Source organism: Notothenia rossii (genome assembly GCF_949606895.1).
Source record: "Notothenia rossii genome assembly, chromosome: 3".
Taxonomy (NCBI): Eukaryota; Metazoa; Chordata; class Actinopteri; order Perciformes; family Nototheniidae; genus Notothenia; species Notothenia rossii.
The window spans coordinates 13596105-13615526 of record NC_136901.1 but is presented as its reverse complement, the minus strand read 5'-3'; the positions used below and the strand labels follow the sequence as shown (position 1 = coordinate 13615526).

Here is a 19422-nt window from a genome sequence, read left to right as displayed (position 1 = left end):
AACAGAGGGGTTTATGGGTAATGCAGCAATGATCTGTTTGGTGTTTGGAGCCAAACACTTCAGAGACATGTTTTGTATATAACTGAGAACTATAATATATTGATGAAAAACAGTATAATAGGAGACCTTTAAAGACTCCAAACAGGCAGAGGTTTCCCCGCTCCTCCACACAGCTCACTCTGTGGAAGTGACCGAATAGCGATGTCAGCTCCGATGTATTTCATTCCTCGGCTACTTTCTCAACCCTCCCCTGTGAGAGTTGCGCAGTGAACAGCTTTGCCACTGTTCCCCACAGGCATGAATGGCCCACTCTGTCAGACCCAAAAGCGCAGAGGAGGAGCCCGAACAGACGGAGGGTTATTTGGACGTATCTTAATGTTTGGAAAGATAATCCGCGGGGGATTTGGATTCCTGACGGTGGCGAGGTGTTGATGTTTGGGCTGGGCCTGGGCCGTAGGTGCTGCTGGAGGAAGAACATCAGATAAAAACTCACCCTAAGATGATGAACAAGCTCCCTTTTGTATCTCCAGTAATCCATATTCCCCGACACTCCTCCGTTTGGGGCAGATGAAGAATATCCTGCTCACTGGAGGCATTTGTTACACCAATGTCCTCCACTCAATAAGGCTACTGTGTGAGCGGCACAGCTTTACAGTTTGTGAGGTTTTGGGTACAATTAAGCAGTGTGTGACTCAGCTCAGCATTATTCACGGAGTGACGGTTGATTTACTGAGGTGGAAGGAGCTTAATCTGATGTATACTCAGTCTCTGAAATGGATTGATTGACAGAAACATTCTCTTTTCCTCTCTACAGTTTGTGGTGAATAAAGTACATTGAATTTATGCCGTATGATAAGGCAGCTAAAACACTTTTTGAGCTGGAAAAACAGGTGGCTTTTTATTTGGAAGCAGGAAAGTCAATGTATTTATCACTGCTATTAGTAACTGTAGCTACAACAAGACGACGTCAGCTGATCAGTTTTTAATCAGTGGCGCTGTGGTGTTAGCAAATCAACTATAGGGCGGAAATCTCCAGCATTACAACTTTTAAAGTTAGGGTTGGGTTTAGTTTAAGGCGTTGGGAAAGATTGTGGTTAATCACACAATTTCCCTTTTGATTGTAATTATTGTGACACAGGACATCCATCCCTGACACCAAGTCACACAGATCTCTGTATCTCTCTTCAAATTGAAAAATCTCCCGTATTAACCTGAGTGTCTGCCCTCTCCGCTGATAAAAAGCCGGGCTATCTGCGGAGCTATCGGGCTCTGAGGATATGAGAGCGATGGTTGGCCTGTTACTATGACACCAGGGTCTCTGGGATGTGAGTAACGACCTCTGAGTGAAGGATCATCAGCGAAGGGCCTCAAAACATGCTGATAAGACTAATGAATTGAACCGAGGCAGAGACCTGCTACATGCACAGGCCACTTTCTATGAATCTGCACCAGAGGCCATTAGTCATGGTGATTAGTTCATTACCTCGCTCCGATAGCATCACAGCCATTTTGAATAATACAGGAAAACGTTTTTATTGATGCTGATTACACTTGCTGTGGGTACATCTTTGCTTGCCACGTACACACGTTTGGGAAGATGACTTTGATTAAGAAATGTTACAGATTCCATTTTTAGTTACCTAATCTAAAAAGTAATCTGATTACCTTCTGTTGCGTTTGGATGACCTCAATATCAAATGCAATGCAAATAAATACAAGAGAAAATAAATATCAATAACATATTTTTTACTTTTAAGATATTTAGGATAAAAAATGTGTCCTTATATTTAGGTTTACAGAATAGTATAGTTAACAAATTCTTATTTTAGTTTAATAAAATAATTAAACAGTGTCTTTGTTAAATAAACAAACTACATTTCAAAAGATTAAACAAATAAATAATCAAGAAGTACGTTTAACTATAATATATACATTCTTATTTTAAAATGTATTTTAATACTCTTATCTTGCAAGTAATCTCCATGTTTTTGTTGTTGATGTGACTGTAATCTGATTACATATTTTTTAATGTAACTGCAAGGGAATACAGTTACATTATTATATCCTCATTACGTATTGCCTTTACATATAATCCGTTACTCCCCAAGCCTGCATGTACACATATACTTTTTTCTATTGGATGGTGGGATTATCCGTGTGAAACCCCAAGTTGTGTGTTTGGCAGGAGGCCAACACTAACAGCCGTATCAGATGCGATATATCTCCAACACCTCCAAAAGTTACTGTCATAACTCATTCTCTAGTGTGCCATAAAAATACCCCCAGAAAGAAATCTTACATTCTATTGGCATAACCTCTGACTCGTGGGAGCTCCACTTTCTGTCAGACCCTCAGCTCGGGGGTTTCAGTTGGTTTTTCAGTCCCAGAGGCCACGCTGGCATGTCATCAGTATGCGCAGTATTTGTGGTAAACTGAGACGGGTTGGATAGATGGCCAGAGGTCGTGACCTTCTCTTCGGCAGGGTCCTATCCCCTGAGCTCACTGCAAGGTGTCTTATCTGGACCGCCAGCCTCTGATCTGCACACACATCAATGTGATGGAGTAAACTCATCACAGCGAGGATTTGACCTCAACTAGGTCAGTGTTATCTAGCTTACCGTTTATTCGTCTTTTCCCGGGTCAACTCCAAAGAAATCGATATCAGAACCAGACGCTCGTCTAGGATGTGCTTCTGTCCCTCTTAATCTTCAAGAATGTGTGAAAAAACCAGCCTCATACGGATGAATAATGCAGCTGATGTTTTATTACCAGAAGTGGGAAGTAGTGGAGTACAAATACTTCGTTACTGTACTTAAGTACATTTTTTCTGGTATCAGTACTTTACTCCACTACTTATTTTTCTGACGACTTTTTACTTTTATTTCTTACATTTTGAACACAAATACCTGTACTTTCTACTTCTTACATTTTCAAAACAGACACGTTAGTTTGAATCTGTGTTTGGTGTCGTGATCATTATTATTTAGAGTCATTGCGTGCCTATTGATTTGAACACAATCCGTGTATCCATCATTTCCTGGTCTTCTCTAAAGAAGAGGGACCAATGAAAACTCGACTCGATTATTGTTCTATTAATATAAAGGGAGGTCAGGTACTCTTTAAAACAGTTGGTAGTTATGGGTACTTTTTACTGAAGTACATTTCAAAGCCCATACTTCTTTACTTTTACTTGAGTAAAGAAGTTTAGTCAGTACTTCTACTTTTACCAGAGTATTTTTAAACACAAGTATCTGTACTTCTACTTGAGTAAAGGATGTGTGTACTTTTGCCATCTCTGTTTTTTACTGAAAATCCTATTGGGCTATATTAGTAATCCACAATTTTGAAAAGTAATCTGATTACGTCTTTTTTTGATGTAACTGTAAGGGATTACAGCTACCTTTTTTTTTGCATCCTTATAACGTAATCCCGTTACATGTAATCCATTGGTTTGTGTGTCTTTCAACAGAAGTGTATTTTCTTTTTTCCCCCAAAGCACTGGGGGACGGCGCTCATATGTTCAATTTTTCATGAAGGCACATGAGCAGTTGGAGGGGACAGGATATGGGAATCAAGCCGCGCACGAGGCTGGGAAGCTCTTCCCTCGGCAGCTACAGAGTGCCTGCGTATCAAACGCTCTCACACACATGAGTAAACATGGCCGGATAAACATCAGTGAGAAGCTGCGGTCATAGAGGAAGAACATCAGCAAACACATCTCCTGCCAGGTTAAACCTTGCTAAGCCAACAACACATCAGAGCAGCAAAAATCGATATTGTGTCCAATACTGGTCGTCTTCTAAATGGCTTTGGGTGTTCTACATACAGTTTTAGAAGCAAAAAGTCTATATAGGCAGCTGTTGGACAAAGCAAATAAACAACTGCATTGACTTAGAGATCTCCTATCATGCTATTTTTAGGTATATATTATGGGTCTCAGATATATACAAATATATTAAAAACAATGTTATGATGTGTTTAGCTCAAAATACCAAAGACATCATGCATTTTAGACATCCCTCATATCCCTCTATTTCAGCCCTGTTAGAGAAGTGCTGATTCTGGGTATTACTTCCAAAACACGTCGAAAAGAGAGAGGGTTTTCTGACACTTTGTGAGTTCCCTGACACACCGGGGGACACATATGTATGTATAGAAGACATCAACAAGTGTATTTTGCAGGATAGGAGACCCTTAAAATAGATTTTTAAACCGTCAACTGATTCAGCAGACCACTTTAGTCACCACAAAGTCTCCTTCAGATTTATTCTGTGAAGGCACTACTTCTTGCTCTTTCTAAAAGAACACCTTCTGATTTACTATACTTTGGAGGTGATAACACACTCCTTTATGAGCTAACAGACATTTTAACCCCTGTCAGGAACTGTTGGGCTTTTGCTCGAGCGCACTAGTTCTGAGAAATAAAGTCTCAAGTCAGTAAATCCAGAGTATTTTTCAGTCTCCACGTGAGCACCTGGGCCTCGTGGGAACGCTTCAGCTTTCACTAACGCCGTAAAACCGTCATGAATAATGCCTGGCTGAAGATATAACGCGCGGCATAACATACATGAGTCATGCATTAAATCTTAGCCTTAAATCCCCCCCCCCCCACACTTCACATGACAACAAGCACGCCGCATTCTCTGCATTCCTCCATGTGCAGCGAGGATTATTTCAGTGCCCTGTCATTAGGAGAGGTCTACGCGATGACAACACAGACTTAGGCAGCTTTACCTCACGTTTGATGTGGCCTGTAAATATTTCCCCTGACATAGGGGCTTTCGCAAACAAGGTCCCCCTTTGTGCGGCAGCCATTATGAGATCATGTTGCTAATGGTCTTTCCGAGACGCACGTTCTACCCCCAGACCATTTTCTTGAGAAAAAAGTCACACAAGGCGAGATGGCAGGGTGGGAATAAAGCATAAGCTGTCATTAATAATTCATGCACAATTGTTTTAGGATTGTCTATACAAGCAACCAGCTTCATCACATCCGATGTTTTCAATTCCAAAAGAGCAACATGAACATGGCCGTCGTTTCTGCTATTGATTAACTGCCTTTCGGAGCCGACAGTAAATTTAACTTTGGGAACTTAGCTCAGCGGTAATGGCTTTCCAGCTCGGGTGTGAGTGGCATTCTGGCTGCATGCTGTGGCACTCTGAGAGTAGCAGATGGCTTTGGGGCACTGTTATTTAACACTGCAATTGGTTGCTTTCCAAACATGTAAAGTTTACAGTCAAAATTAAAATTGGCAATGATGGAAGAGATAATGAAAAAAGTTGATGTTTGTGCAGTGGAAAGTCTGATAGGAATCGGAAAATGTGGCACCACGCTGTTAGGCATCGATCTGTTGTCGTGCTTTGGCGTCGGCCCGATTTCACTAATGGTCACCCAGAATGCCCTTTAGTGGCATTTTGTCAAGTTCTGCTGGCCTCTATCGTTTTCCAACCCAGTTGAGATTTAACCGCGCCCACTTCCGCATCAACGTAGCTCTGCGTGACTGCGTCGTGGATGTGTAAATCGGCAATGGTCTTGGGTAAAGGGAATATTTTGTTATTCTCTGACGGTGTTGGAGTGTAGAGGGCGAGCTGAGGGTTATGGTGTTCAAGTGGTGGACTCAGAGATTAAGCACGATTATCGAGAGACAAAACAACTGTACAGTATTTAACAGCAGTTACAGAACATCTGGAATAATTTGAGTTAACTCTCAAGGCCACAGGTTATAAAAGCCCTTGCTGTGAACAGGAGAACTTGAAGTCTGGTCAGGCCCCGAAGGTGGGTCAAAGCCAGGTCAGAATCTGTCCCAAGACGAATTATTAAAAGTTCTTCAGCTGTGTTAAAGGCTTGCAGATACATATAACTGATGTTTTTGGTTGCCTTCACAATGCGATTCCCCAGACACGTGCATTGTTTTGATACTGTTATTCCAGACGTTGCTATTATTATTATTATTATTATTATTATTATTATTTGTGCACATGCTAATGTTTCATTTGTATGCAATAACAACAGGGGGCTTCAGGAAAGTTGCCTCAGACAGTGTTTGTGTTTCCATTTCCTGGTGTTTTTTTATTTACAAGAATTGGATCGTGTTTGTTTGTGCCACTGACTCATAAGAACAATGAGGATACAAAAGCAGCTAAGAAAAACAAATGCTCAATAAAGAATGTTTTATGGAATCCTCATGAAAAAAAAACACAGACACTACATTTCCTTCTTTACTGAGATTCCTGCCCTGGTGACCTCTTCATGGGAATCCCCATTATTCAATTACACTCTTCGCTCACATGACCACACTGTCTAGAAATCAATGCACAGCATCTGCCCCCCTGAGATAAGCGTTTACCATGGAGATGCATCACGAGCTGTCAAGCTAACATCTAATTAATTAGTCTGAAAGTTAGACCACACCGATCTGACAGTCACAACTGGCTGTGTTCTGTGCACCTCAAATATCTGAAAACACAGATGGTTGAAGTATGGTGGCCTATTTCTTACAGTTGCACTTCCCCCCCCTCCTGTAGTCGGACCACTACGAGGCAAATCATTAGGCCGTAGCCAAGAAAACCTGACATCTGTTTTCTCCATTCTGCTCTTAGCCTTACCTCATTTCGTCCTGTGCTGTAACTCAGTAGCACACGTTTTAGTGAGCATGGACTATTCCCAGCTGACATTACACAGCTGGGCTCGCTTCTGAGCCAGAAGTTACCGAGAGGTGCTTCTGGAGTTACACACAGTGAGAAGGAGAGACTAAACTGATTAATCACACCTTTTTTCAAAAGTACTACTGTTCCTTACACATCGATGAAACAGTGGTGGATATTTACAGTCCACAGCATCACTGTTTAGGATGAAAACCGTGTTTTCCCGTGTTTCCAATTAACCTGAGCGTTTGCACACTAGCCCCATTGTTTACTGTTGGCTTTTTTCTCCTCTCTTCTTGGCAGGAATACATGGACGCCAACAAATGCATCGACGAGCTTCTCAAGCAGCTTGAGGATGAGCGGCGTAATGTCCGAAGGTAAGAGGCTCTTAAGATTTTCGGGCAGATGTTTATTGCCGAAAAGGACATCTGCAGCTGCCTGCAATCCATTCCCAACCGCAGGCAGCTGAACAATGTTGTTGGTTTTGAGCTGGAGACAAGCTTTGTACGCGGTTCTTGAGAAATGCTTTTTGTGTTGGAAACACACTAAAAAAAGTGGCAGACAAAGGAGGAGACTCTGGTCCCAGTGTGGGGTTGACCGGGGGTATTTCTCATGGAGGTCCTTTCGGTGCAGATTTGCACGGACAATGGGAATGAAGAGCTTATGGAGATGCCAATCTAATGACCTTGTCCCCTGCATGCTCCTATCATCCTCGCTTTTGCACCCCCATACAGAAAGAAGAGACCATTTTTTAAACTTCACCCTCTTTTGTAAAAACCTCAATGGAGCTGTATTCCCCCGACTCAAAGTAATTTCCCCCTGAGTGAGCATAGAAGGGCTGGGGGTTGGACACTTGGGTATAGGGGTCTCAGTGTGGGTGACTGGGGGGGGGGGGTTGGATGACCGCTGACCATGCCATTTACTAGGCCTGGCCAGCCCCTTAATAAAGGAAGTGATGTGTAAAGGAATGACCCTCCAATCTGTCATCCCCACCCCTCTTTATAAGACAGGGGAGTCATCTTTGGTGACACCCAGGGTGACCTGATGGCTACTTAGAAAGACTGACCTACAAAATACTTTTAGTCCATGAACTTGCACTCACTTTAACTCATTTGAGTGTCCATTTTTCCCACCATTCACTCTGTGTTGATGTATTTTTTCTGACATGACATGAATTAGTGCCTCCGCCTTGTAGACCCAAAAGTATTTTACTGTCATATGAGAGCTGTATTTGCCCTTCTGTCTAGAGCTGTCTGTGTAAACTTACTTCAAACTTGAAGTGAGATTTAAAATGAGGATGGTTTTAAAGTGAGGATCAGATAAGAAGCCATCACATGCTGGAGAGTGCTTAGGGCAGAGCTAAGAATGAAGACAATGCTAGTTTCCATTGAGCACCAGGGCTTCCTCCAGTCTTCCACGGGACTCTTAGACAAGTTGAGATGAAACCATCATTAAAATGGAACCACCACAGATTGAGCTAGTTCTTTTGAAAACCCCTTATGTCTCTGAAGCACACATTTTTCCTAGAAACAACATACCACCAGGCAGGATTTGTTTCATTTCTTTTCCAGCGTTGATGAATTCAGAGCGTCGACAGTGATAAATGACTTCACAAAGGCTTTTGTTCAGCTAAAACATAGACCGCAGCTCAGGAAACGCCTCTTTATCCTTATTAAGCACCATCTCACGATTGCTATAGATGTGTCCCTCCACCCCTCAGAACATGGGGCCCATCAACCCGTCAGTAGGAGAAAGAAAAGCCCTTAAATTCCTCTAGTCCTCTGCATCCCTACTTCATGACCCAGCGACCCACTGCATTCATGTCTTCCATTGTAACATATTACAGAGTAGTTTCACACTGGGGAAGTACACAGATCATGAATTTTCTGAACTACTTTTATGAGTTGGTAAGGATGTAGGTATATCAAATACCCTTGTTGTGTCAAATGGATATACAAGACTTGTGTTTAAGCCTTAAAGATATTTAACATGAAAAAACCAACATAATTGCAAGCCTAGAGGCAGAGATGGCAAAAGTACACACATCCTTTACTCAAGTAGAACTACACATACTCGTGTTCAAAATACTCTGGTAGAAGTACTTACTCAAGTACATTTTGAAGCCCATACTTCTTTACTTTTACTTAAGTAAGTACCAACTGTTTTAAAGAGTAACTGAGCTCCCTTTATATTAATAGAACAATAATGTCATTGTTAGCTAATGAATGTTTCCATGCTGAACAACGGCAACATGACAACGTTTTCATTGGTCCCTCTTCTTTAGAGAAGACCAGGAACTGATGGATACACGGATCGTGTTCAAATCAATAGGCACGCAATGACTCTAAATAATAATGATCACGCCACCAAAAGCAAAGTACTGATACCAGAAAAATGTACTTAAGTACAGTAACAAAGTATTTGTACTCCACTACTTCCCACCTCAGCCTAGAGGTCACCAGCGTCTAGTAATGGAAGGATGTTTTGATAACATATACACACAAAGATCCAGCTCATTTTTGATTGCATGTCGAAAGCATCTGCTGGATCCTCGACATCCTAAAGCCCCTTGCACACACACACACACCACACACACACACACACACACACGCACACGCACACACACGCACACGCACACGCACTCAGACACACACTCAGACACAGTCCCTCGCGTTCAGTTGCAGCATCATTGCTCGATGAAGCACAAAACCCCAGTGGGATGCTGGCCGGGCTTTTCCTGCTCCCTCTATTCAATGTGACCCTGTCCTTGACAGACGGAAACAAAAGCTCAGCGGTACAGTGTCAACATCAGATGGCGCAAATCCAAAATGTGGCAACGCTAGATGCATCGTACAGTAGGACGCTGACCCGGGGTTTCCAGTTATTCAGCACATGTTTGCAATCATTAAACAGCATCAAATGTATTTTTTTAAAGGTTAACAATATCATAAGTGGTGGCACTGAACACACAGTTGTAGGCTAAATGGAAAATGTGAGTTTATTAAAGACGTGTGCTGAGTGACAGACAAGTGTGGGAGACATATGGATGTTCTGCAGAGTTAAAAAGCATGACGGGTGGGAGTGACCTCTTTCTGACAAGCTGCTGTGTCAAGGCACCGTGACTGTGTAATCTTCCCCGTGGATTAAAACAATGTAGATTAGATTTTTTTTTTTTCGCTCACGCTCAGCTTCGACCTTTATTCCTACTCTTGATTTGTAACCCTGACTCTTCTTCTGACCCTGTTTTTGGTGGTTCAAGTCTGGCTAGTATCATGCTGGCCTCACCTGCCATGTTTTGCCCCAAGCAGATGGTGTTTGTCCTGGACTCCTTCCACACCTTTTGAGGAGGGAGGAGAATGTTGTTTCCGAGAGACCAGGAGGTGTGGAGGGGGAGGTGGGGGCGGGGGGACTCAGCTGGAGATCCAGAGGGGTTTAGGACAGGTTGTGTGGAGCAGGCAGCTGCAGGGAGGACATTAGCGACGACATCTGCTGATCCATAAGCTATTTGTCATGTTCATAGAGCAACGGCGCTGCGATGTCGGCAAAGATGGTGAGTGGAGATAAGATGTGCGCTCAGCAGAGGGATTATTGGTAATACGACTTACTTTGTGTGAACCGGGGGTGCTTTCCAAAATACTACAACCGAATCGGCCCTCGGCATATTCAAAAGGTATAATAAGATATGGCCCACAAACAAAATATTCAAATACATTTAGTCAATTAAAGTTGGAAACATTTTCTAAAAAGTCTAAGTTGATTTAGAAAAAAGCCCAATAACTTATTTACATAACACGCTTGAAATAAAGCCTGTTATGTAGCAATCTGAGGCTTCTGTTTTAAGGGACGAGCTGCTGACACCTTTTGTAACAAAATAATGGAAACCCTCTGGAGAGCTGTGATGCAGGCTGTTTTTTTCTTAAGGCATTTTCAAATAACAAGCATAATTTACCTACATTTGATTGATTTTGCTAACTTATAACTGAACTTATGAGTGGCCCAGCCCTTCGTATGTTTTTCTGTATGTGGCCCTTGGTGAAAAAGTTTGAACACCCAAGTTCATTTTTTGGTTGAAATGAAAATGGACCAGTTTGTTCTCTACTGGCTCAACATGTTGTCCATTTGCCCTTGGCCAATAAAATATCAAAGCCCTTCACTAATTTCCTCAATTCCAATGTCTCAACCGAAGTTTAAGACTTTCAAAAATGCCTTTTTTAAAAAGCTCTTTTAGTGACTTTTAGTGTTCCCCTAAAATTGACAGTTCGCAGAGTGGATAAGAGAGAAAAAAAAAGTCTGTGTGTGTACACTCGAGAGAAAAAGACCACAGGAGCATGAAGCTGGGAAACAGCTTTACAAAATGTGGACCGTGCTGATGTTACTACAAGGCATATCTGGCCTCAAAGACGCCTGTGTGCTGCCGGCGGTCTGAGCCAGATGAAAGGCTGTAATCCTCGGCTGAAGTATGTGGCCAAGCCTGTTTCTGTGGATGAGGAGGTGGATAGCCTCCCGCTAACCAACGCCCCAAGGATCCGCCGTCTCGCTTGGGCGATAACCAATGCTTTTTACAACTTTAATTGGATAAGTTGACCGGCCTAATGCAATAATTTGATCATACTAAGCTCCAAAGAGATCTAATACACTTCCAATGATGTTTGTGTGCCCTCTGAAGTGAATGACTTAGCCTAATCCGCCCATTAGAGGTCACTTTACGGCCCAGGAGTCCTGACTCTGAGATATCTCCAAGGAACTGTGTACATAAATCAACCCGTTCATCGGGCACTGGTGGAATTTGATAAACAGGCCTTTTGAGGAAATCAGTGGGTGTTTTTCTTTGTTTCTCTAGCAATGAGAAATGGATTTCTATCTAGCATAGCTTTGGTATTGTTGCATCTTGTTGATTCCAGCAGTGATTTAACATGATACCGCCAAACACTCGCTGCTTTATCTCTGTGAAGATTCACTAACTATGTCTGGCTTTTGGAAACACTTGTCTCCCGAGCCCTGTAAACGCCACACGCTGCTACCCTGATTCATGCGCAAAGCCTGAGCTCAGCTCAAATATATGCATCAGTTTTATGGAGCTTATGAGAGGGAAGAGGTTAATGGAATGGGTTAATGAAGCCTTTTACTGAAGCTCCCTCAAGGTCGTTTAATAGCGGCATTCCCATGCACACTAGGCAAGAGTGTTTAAGCAGTGATATGCGGCCTCCTTCTCCACATATCATTCACCATTAGCCTCCATGTTCCTGTTCGAGAACATTCAAGGTTAAGTATAAAGCGAAGCAGCTGTTTACCGCACTTATTCTGAAAAATATCCGTTGGTGGAGCTAACCTTTCCTGCAGATATATGTGTTGTAATCACCACTTTTTGTTAGTGGTTTCACAACATGCATAGGCAGTGTTTTATAGGACTTGAGACACGTACTCTTGGCATTTGGATTCAATGGGGGTATTATCTGCATTCCTAGAAGCAATTAGCTGTGTTTTAAGAGCTGAATCTTACATAATGGCTAATTACCACTGTTGTTTTTCTAAGTGAGTTCTCAGACACTAATTTGAATGCCTTGTGCTGTGAGAAAAGCAGTTGCATTGTTGCAGAATGGTCTTTTTTAAATCTGATTTCCAGTAACCCTGGTACAAATGTTCGCACAACATGTCAGGTCTATTAACTTCCGTTGAGTTCCTCTGCCTTTTGTGCAATGACAATACCTTTTTCTTTAATCAAGATCAGCATTGAGAGAATGGTTCCAGTGCAGTTATTTTGAATAGTGTGCACAAAAGAGAGGGAAAACATCCTTGCATTGAGATAAGAAGAGAGATAGACCCCGTGTGTTGGGATTGTTGATAGATCCTGTGTGGTTTTGGCTGGTGGAAGTCACAGTGGTTGCATCCATGCTATTTACCTCCACCTCAGGGCTCTTTGGAAAAGATCCTCTCATCTCTCCGTGGAAACGGGAAGTATGAAATTCATAATATTTAAGTTATAAGAAAGTGTGTCCCACTGGGTGGTTTCCGTTTAAGGCATTGCAAACTTTAACGATATGTATTGTTATCACGTCTATTGGTTTGCATTTTATATTGTGTGTTCGACCAATTAAACGACTACCACATCGTATTTTAGGTTACATAACTGTCATAAACACAAGCCTTTGCTTGGTACACTGTTTTACCACCCAATAGCTCGGTTGCTTTATGACACTAAAGTGAAACGAGTTAATGCCAATGGAAAAACGATAAAGCAAAGACCCCCTGTGACGGGAAAAATGTGGTGTTAATTTGACTACAGCTAACCGTAGCGCTGGTGTAAGATAGAGGATACCTCATGCTATAATAGCCCCATTTGTTTACCGTAATCACGCTAGGAATGTTCGAGTAATTCTTCTAAGATTTACCGAAGATTAATTAAAGACCAACTCCAGCAGTGTTAATCCGGCTCCTTCCGGTCTTGATGACTTTTCCCGAGTCCCACGAAGAGGGAAATCTGGTGGGAAGTACAAATACTTCGTTACTGTACTTAAGTACATTTTTCTGGTGTCAGTACTTAACTCCACTACTTATGTTTCTGACGACTTTTTACTTTTATTTCTTACATTTTTAGCACCTGTACTTTCTACTTCTTACATTTTCAAAACAGGTTTGTTACTTTAGTTTTAATCTGTGTTCGGTGGCGTGATCATTATTATTTAGAGTCACTGGGTGTTTCTCAATGTTGAGGATGCTTCCTTGGTAGGACATGTCTTCCGAGTCAGGTCCTTCAGAAGTGAGGCAAGAATCCTTCCTAGTCTCGGAAAACAAAGAATGGTCGGAACAGGCTAACAGGCTAACAGGCTAACAGGCTAACAGGCTAACAGGCTAACAGGCTAACAGGCTAACAGGCTAACAGGTGTGCGTCATATGAGAGACCCCGCTTTACATTTTCCGCCAAATATTTGTGAAATTGGTCTGTGCGCAAAGCATTGTGGGGATCTTTAGACCGCGGAGGATACACATGTCCAGCCTCGAAATTTCCCGCAACAAAGGACGCCGGCCTCGATAGAATTCCAAGGATCCTGGAACAGTTCTTCGGCGGGACTCGATGACGTAGCATCCTTGAAATAGTGGCTCTGGAGCAGCCTTCCTCGACATTGAGAAACACCCATTGCGTGCCTAGTGATTTGAACACGATCCGTGTATCCATCATCCTGGTTACTCTTTAAAACAGCTGGTAGTAATGGTTACTTTTTTGTACATTTCGAAACCCATACTTCTTTACTTTTACTTGAGTAAAGAGGTTTAGTCAGTACTTCTACTTGTACCAGAATATTTTTAAACATGAGTATCTGTACTTCTACTTGAGTACAGGATGTGTGTACTTTTGCCATCTCTGGAAATCTGCTCATGTCTCTTCGGACCTCCGTCGTTCCGCCCCCATCCCCTACTTAATTGAACATGACGGAGGTGCATTATCATTGTATTACACTTTTCATCTTTCCACGCAGAAGCTAAGTGACACACACACTCGCGCACACATACACAGTCTCTGGAGGGGCTCTTGCAGCGTGACCCATCATGTGAGTTGAATCTGTCTGAGCTGTGTGTTGGGTAAACAAACCGGCATTTCCTTTGCTTGTCTTGATGCAGAAAAACGCTCCAAACCCCACCCCCCTTTTTCAAATAGAGTCTAGCCATGTTGACAGCTAAATATCTCCTGGATGGATTGTACCCGCCCACAGTACCTCTGATGTGCTTCCAAATGATTTTACACCCCTTACTTTACCTCACTTGCATCAGACAATAAAGAGCTGTTCTCAGAAGCACGTCTCGGCTTAAACACATCACACAAGCTAATCGTCTTTTAGGGTTGCCGGAGCGACGGGAAGGAAACAAATTTGGCCTTCTTCTCCCTCTGTGTGTGTCTCAGAACACACACCTAGACTGGTCAAGTAATGAACTCAATTGACGAAGCTTGACCAGCCCCCCCCCCCCCATCTGTGATCAAGCTGCGGGGGATTAATGTCACCGAGGTGAAGTGTGGCTGATGGCTGGAGCGCTGGACAGGATATATAAAAGTACTCTTAGTTGAGTAAAACCTTTGAAGTAATAGTACTCTACCTGTGTCGGGAAAATGCTTTGATTTTTACTCCACTACATTCATTTGATAACATTTGTGAAGCTACATAATACAATATGATGCATTGCAATAAAAATAACTTTTAGTTTGACGTTTAGCTCCATGTAGACAGGCTACATCATTAATATGCTGCCTTCAAGTCAGTGCATCAATAATTGAACACTCAAAGAATAAGGACTTTGTAGGCCATCCTTAATCCAAAGATAGCCATGTGATGAAAGCCAGACTCCAGTTTTTAATAATACATCCATGACTTTGAAGGCTCATCTGACATATATACCACTATTAAGAAATGTCACTTATGTTTGCTGAAAAGAAATTAAGCCTAGTTCAGTCTTTTAATTGAATAGAAACACACACACACACATGCTCCCATAGTTGCAATATAAATTGCAACTATGGGAGTCGCAGGATCCATACTTGTAATTTGACATTTTTGAATTGCTACTTTCACTTCAGTAAAGGATGTAAATACTTCTTCCACCGCTGCACACACACGACCACAACCACCGGCGTCCCTCTAACTCTAGTTCAGAGTTGATTACACTCACACGTTTTCTCCACGCACACACACACACACACTCGTGCAGAAAACCCACGCTAACAACCACGAGCAGACCACCCTGCATCCCATTACAAATCCATATCGACCCGACGTTTCCTGCAGTCACTGTCCCAGCACCGTCCTGTCTCTCCCCCCCACCTCCCTGAGGAATGCTAACCTAGCTGTGTGTGTGTGTGTGTGTGTGTGTGACAGTGGTGGAGCCAGGCTGGCTGTGTGGGCGGCCGAGGGTTTCCAAACAGTGGAATCTGTCACTGACACCCCTGGCAGAGCAATAAGCAGCGCCTTAATGAGCTCAGCAGATCACTCAACACACACACACACACGCACACACGCACGGGCGCACGCACGCAGGCGCAAGTACACGACAAGTTCATACCCACATATATTGTATAAATGGACGAAGTCTGCAAACCTATACACATGAATAGGCTGTAAAATGTGCACATACTGTAAGAACACATTATTTCTGTCACATGCATGCACACGCCCATATGACACATAAAGCCTAGCTCACACTACACAATTAGTTTAGAGACACACTCTTGCAACAGTGCACACACACACACACCCTAAGACTCTCAGTTAAAATGGGAGAACCAAAGCTAAACAAACAAACATTGGCTGTTTCCTGATGAGAGTAAAGAGGGAGGGGGGAAGACTATTTCTGACAAACACCACTGCTTTGTCGCCATGCATTTGAGAGTCATCGCTCATTGCTCTTGATCAAATTAAGAATGGAACACTGCCCTCAATATTTCTTGATTATGCCACATATGTATGCGTTAGTGCTGACTCAGCGGTGCATTTGTCTTTTTTTTTTTTACCCCACCAGAACAATAGTGTCTAATTGGTGACCACCTGCTCTTAGAATCGAATCACCCCTCTCGCCCTGTATTCAGATTTCCACTGGCTGACAGCTGCGCTTATGATAAACACAATTACCTCTCTGCATGACATTTTGGTCCCATGCAATAATCAGGCATCATGAATCTCCAGTTTTATGATAAACGAGACATCTGATAACGTGACGGGACGTGTCCATTTTTTACGATCCCTGTCGGGCTGATGCCAGATTTTCCTCCAGCGAGTGACAACTCATCCCTGGGTGTTTATCTCCACCTTCCCTCAACTGGAACCCCCCCCCCCCCTCCCCCTCTTCCCCTAACAAACTAATTTTCTCACATGGCTAGTGTCATTGTTCATTTAGGACATTAGTGACAGTGAATGTGGGGCAAAGTGGCAGCGATGGTCCCCGGCTCTAAGTCAGCCCTGTTCCTTTCTTTCCCCTCTTTAACTGTGCGCTCCTGTCACCGGGACCCTTTTAATTCCCCCTTTAACCCCCTCCTGCACTGGTCCTATTGGGGAGCAGACAATAGAGAGTATTCTGCCTCTTCATCCCCCCCCCCCCCCCCTCTTCTCCTCTCCTGCCTGGTGGAGGCAGTGGGCTCCGGGCTGCAGTTTGTCACAGCCGTTCAGCTGAGACTGATTGTGATTGCAGCAGATGGGCTGGAGAGCCTCCGACACTCGGTCCAGAAAGACCCCAGCTTTTTTTCTTCTTCTCTAGCTTTCAGATCCTGTCCTTCCCTCCCCTTGATCTTCATCTCTTCCTTGGTTGTCTACATCAGGCTTTTCTTTTCTGCGTTGTTTTCCAAAAGCGTTGTGCCTTCTCGTCCAAAATGGGTTAGGGTTAGGTAGGCTTGATTTTGGGTTTCACAATCTTTGCTTTTAGTGGGAATGGATGGCAGAACACAGAGTGACACAATCAGATTTTTTATGAGGGTTTCAGTATTCTTCAGTGAACCTCATATATACCGACACCTTTCTGACATCATACCATCATTATTCACAATTGACAGTCCAACAAGCACAACCTCTTTATAGTTATTGGCAAGGCTGTGCAAGATCTGAACTTTGTTTCATGTAATGACTTGTTTCCCTTTTTACGTGTGTAATTTAGTAGAACACCATATACCCCTCTTTATGATTGCATACTTTTTGTTTTAAGTGTTGCTTAAACACACATCATAGTTCCTTTCCATAGACCTTCATTCTGAGTTTCTTTGCTCTTTTCATCTCCACTTCTGTCTCTAAACTAAAATAACCCAGTTAGTGTAACATCACAAGCCTCTTCACGTCCCCTTGTTGGAGTTAAACCCCCTTCAACACTGTTGTCACCCCCTAAAAACTCCTCCTCCTCCTCCTCCGTACAAACCCCCACACCAACCTCGCTTCTCCTACTCTGTGGTAAGAGCCACCGTCTCCCTGAACACATGTTCAACGTCCTGGGGAGGGAAGGAGAGAGACACAGCGACAGACAGAACGAGAGAGAGAGAGAGAGAGAGAGAGAGAGACAGACTGAGCAGAGAATCTAAAGAGAGATAAAGGCAGGAGGCGGGGTGGGCTGGGGGGGAGGCACGCAGCTCTGTGTGTGAAGAGGAGCCTCCGAGCGTGTGTGTGTGTTAGTGTCAGAAAGCTCAGCGCAGAGGGAGAGTGTGTGCAGCGTGAAGGGAGAGAGGAAGCAGCGGAGAGAGAGTCAACGCATGTCGCCAGATCGAGAGAGACAGGGAGACGACAGGAGCAACGAGGACTAGGAGGAAGGAAAGGACTTGGAGAGGAGAGGCTGTTTGGTCTCAGTCAAGTAGAGAGGCAGGCAGTGGTGCATTGTGGATGTAAACTTTATCATCTGTGGGATCAGTGGAGCTGCAGAGAGGAGGAGATTGGCCGGTGGATTACCATGTGTGTCTTCTGATCGCTCCAGGATGCTGCATCTCACCCAGGGTAAGAAGCGGACAGTCGTCAGCACACATGACATCGCACATTTGCATTATTTTACTCCTGCAACTGCTAGATTCCACAGTGGTCGTACTTGTTTTGGTATTGGTGCATCTTTTCATTTGTCTGTTGTTAGAAAAATACATGCACACTCAGCTATTGCTAGCCCATAATGAGTTTTTTTTTTTTTCTTTACTTTGTCCTGAGCTGCAATTTTCTTAATAATCCCAGAGGGAGGACTCAACATATTCCATATAGCAGCGTTTAACACGTGCAGGGGATGATCTCTGATTTGTTCTGTGCCCGATTCGCCAGTTGCGTGGTGTCCTGTTGCCAGTAGCAACAGCCTGCGACCACGGCGCTGCGTAAAACACTTTAATTCTGATTGATAACACGAGGAAGCGGATACCCTTGCTTTGTGGAGAGGTAAAACAATTGTGCATTGCAGGGGATTTGTATGTGCAGGAATGCATGTGTTTCCCTCCCACTGCTTTTCCTTATATTCTCTCAGGCAGATTAAGATTTTCTTTACCAGGCCCACTAATCCCACACTCAAATGACTGGGTGTGGATACAGCAAAGTGGTGAGCAATATGGATTATAGTGCCTCTCTGTTTTGATCAGCTTCTCGGCAGCTCCTTATTAATGTGGTGTGAAGTGCTGCAGCACTATGGTCCATATGTCAAAGTCACAGCAGGTCAGGGACCTTTCCTCACAGTCAGCCATATTTACACAACACAGCTAGGATGCCGGCAACCAACACAACAAGGATGCCAAATGTAGGCTTCAAGACACTGGCTTTTTATTTATAGCAGGGTTTGTTATCTCTGAAAACAGAAGTGCAAGGGAACTTGAAAATGAGAGCATGGGAGAAAATGGGAGGTATCATCACTCTCTTGCTGGTGTTGTCAAAGTTCCAGAGGGAAATGTTGTGTCCTGTCTTTTTTTAAGTATGAGTTGAGTTGCTGTATGCCCTGGGAACTGGTGCTTCCCAACATAGGAGCAAAAAATAGCATCTGCCATGGAGTAGATGCTTTACATGGGAAACGCCAATGGATGTTGGCAAATAAGATTTACTATTTCCAAGAATGACTTTACAAAGATATTATTGGCTTATAGAGGAAGTTAAAATCAGTCTAACCTTTTAACTCAAAACACTTTACAGTATTACTACTCACAATAATGCCATTGTTAGTGAATGAATAGCTCAGGCATATAACATCATAACCTTACACACCAGTTTCATCAACAACAAGCATGTGACCTATCCCCGGGGCCAAATGCAGCTCGCAGGCCATTTTTTATTCGGCCCTCTAATAATTCAAAAAGTATAA

General features: G+C 43.2%; 1 protein-coding gene across 2 annotated transcripts in view; it reads left to right on the top strand.

Annotated features, from left to right (window-relative positions):
* The window catches only part of LOC307032770 (nck-associated protein 5-like), a 125533-nt gene that overhangs the window by 24302 nt on the left and 81809 nt on the right, over nt 1-19422 (top strand). Inside the window, exon 3 of one of the 2 annotated variants that reach the window (XM_079671012.1) lies at nt 6949-7022. In XM_079671012.1, the coding sequence (XP_079527138.1) occupies nt 6949-7022 (74 nt within the window). Of the gene's footprint in view, nt 1-6948; nt 7023-17786; nt 18096-19422 lie in introns of those variants that run through there. The other variant, XM_079671013.1, reaches the window with a different exon arrangement.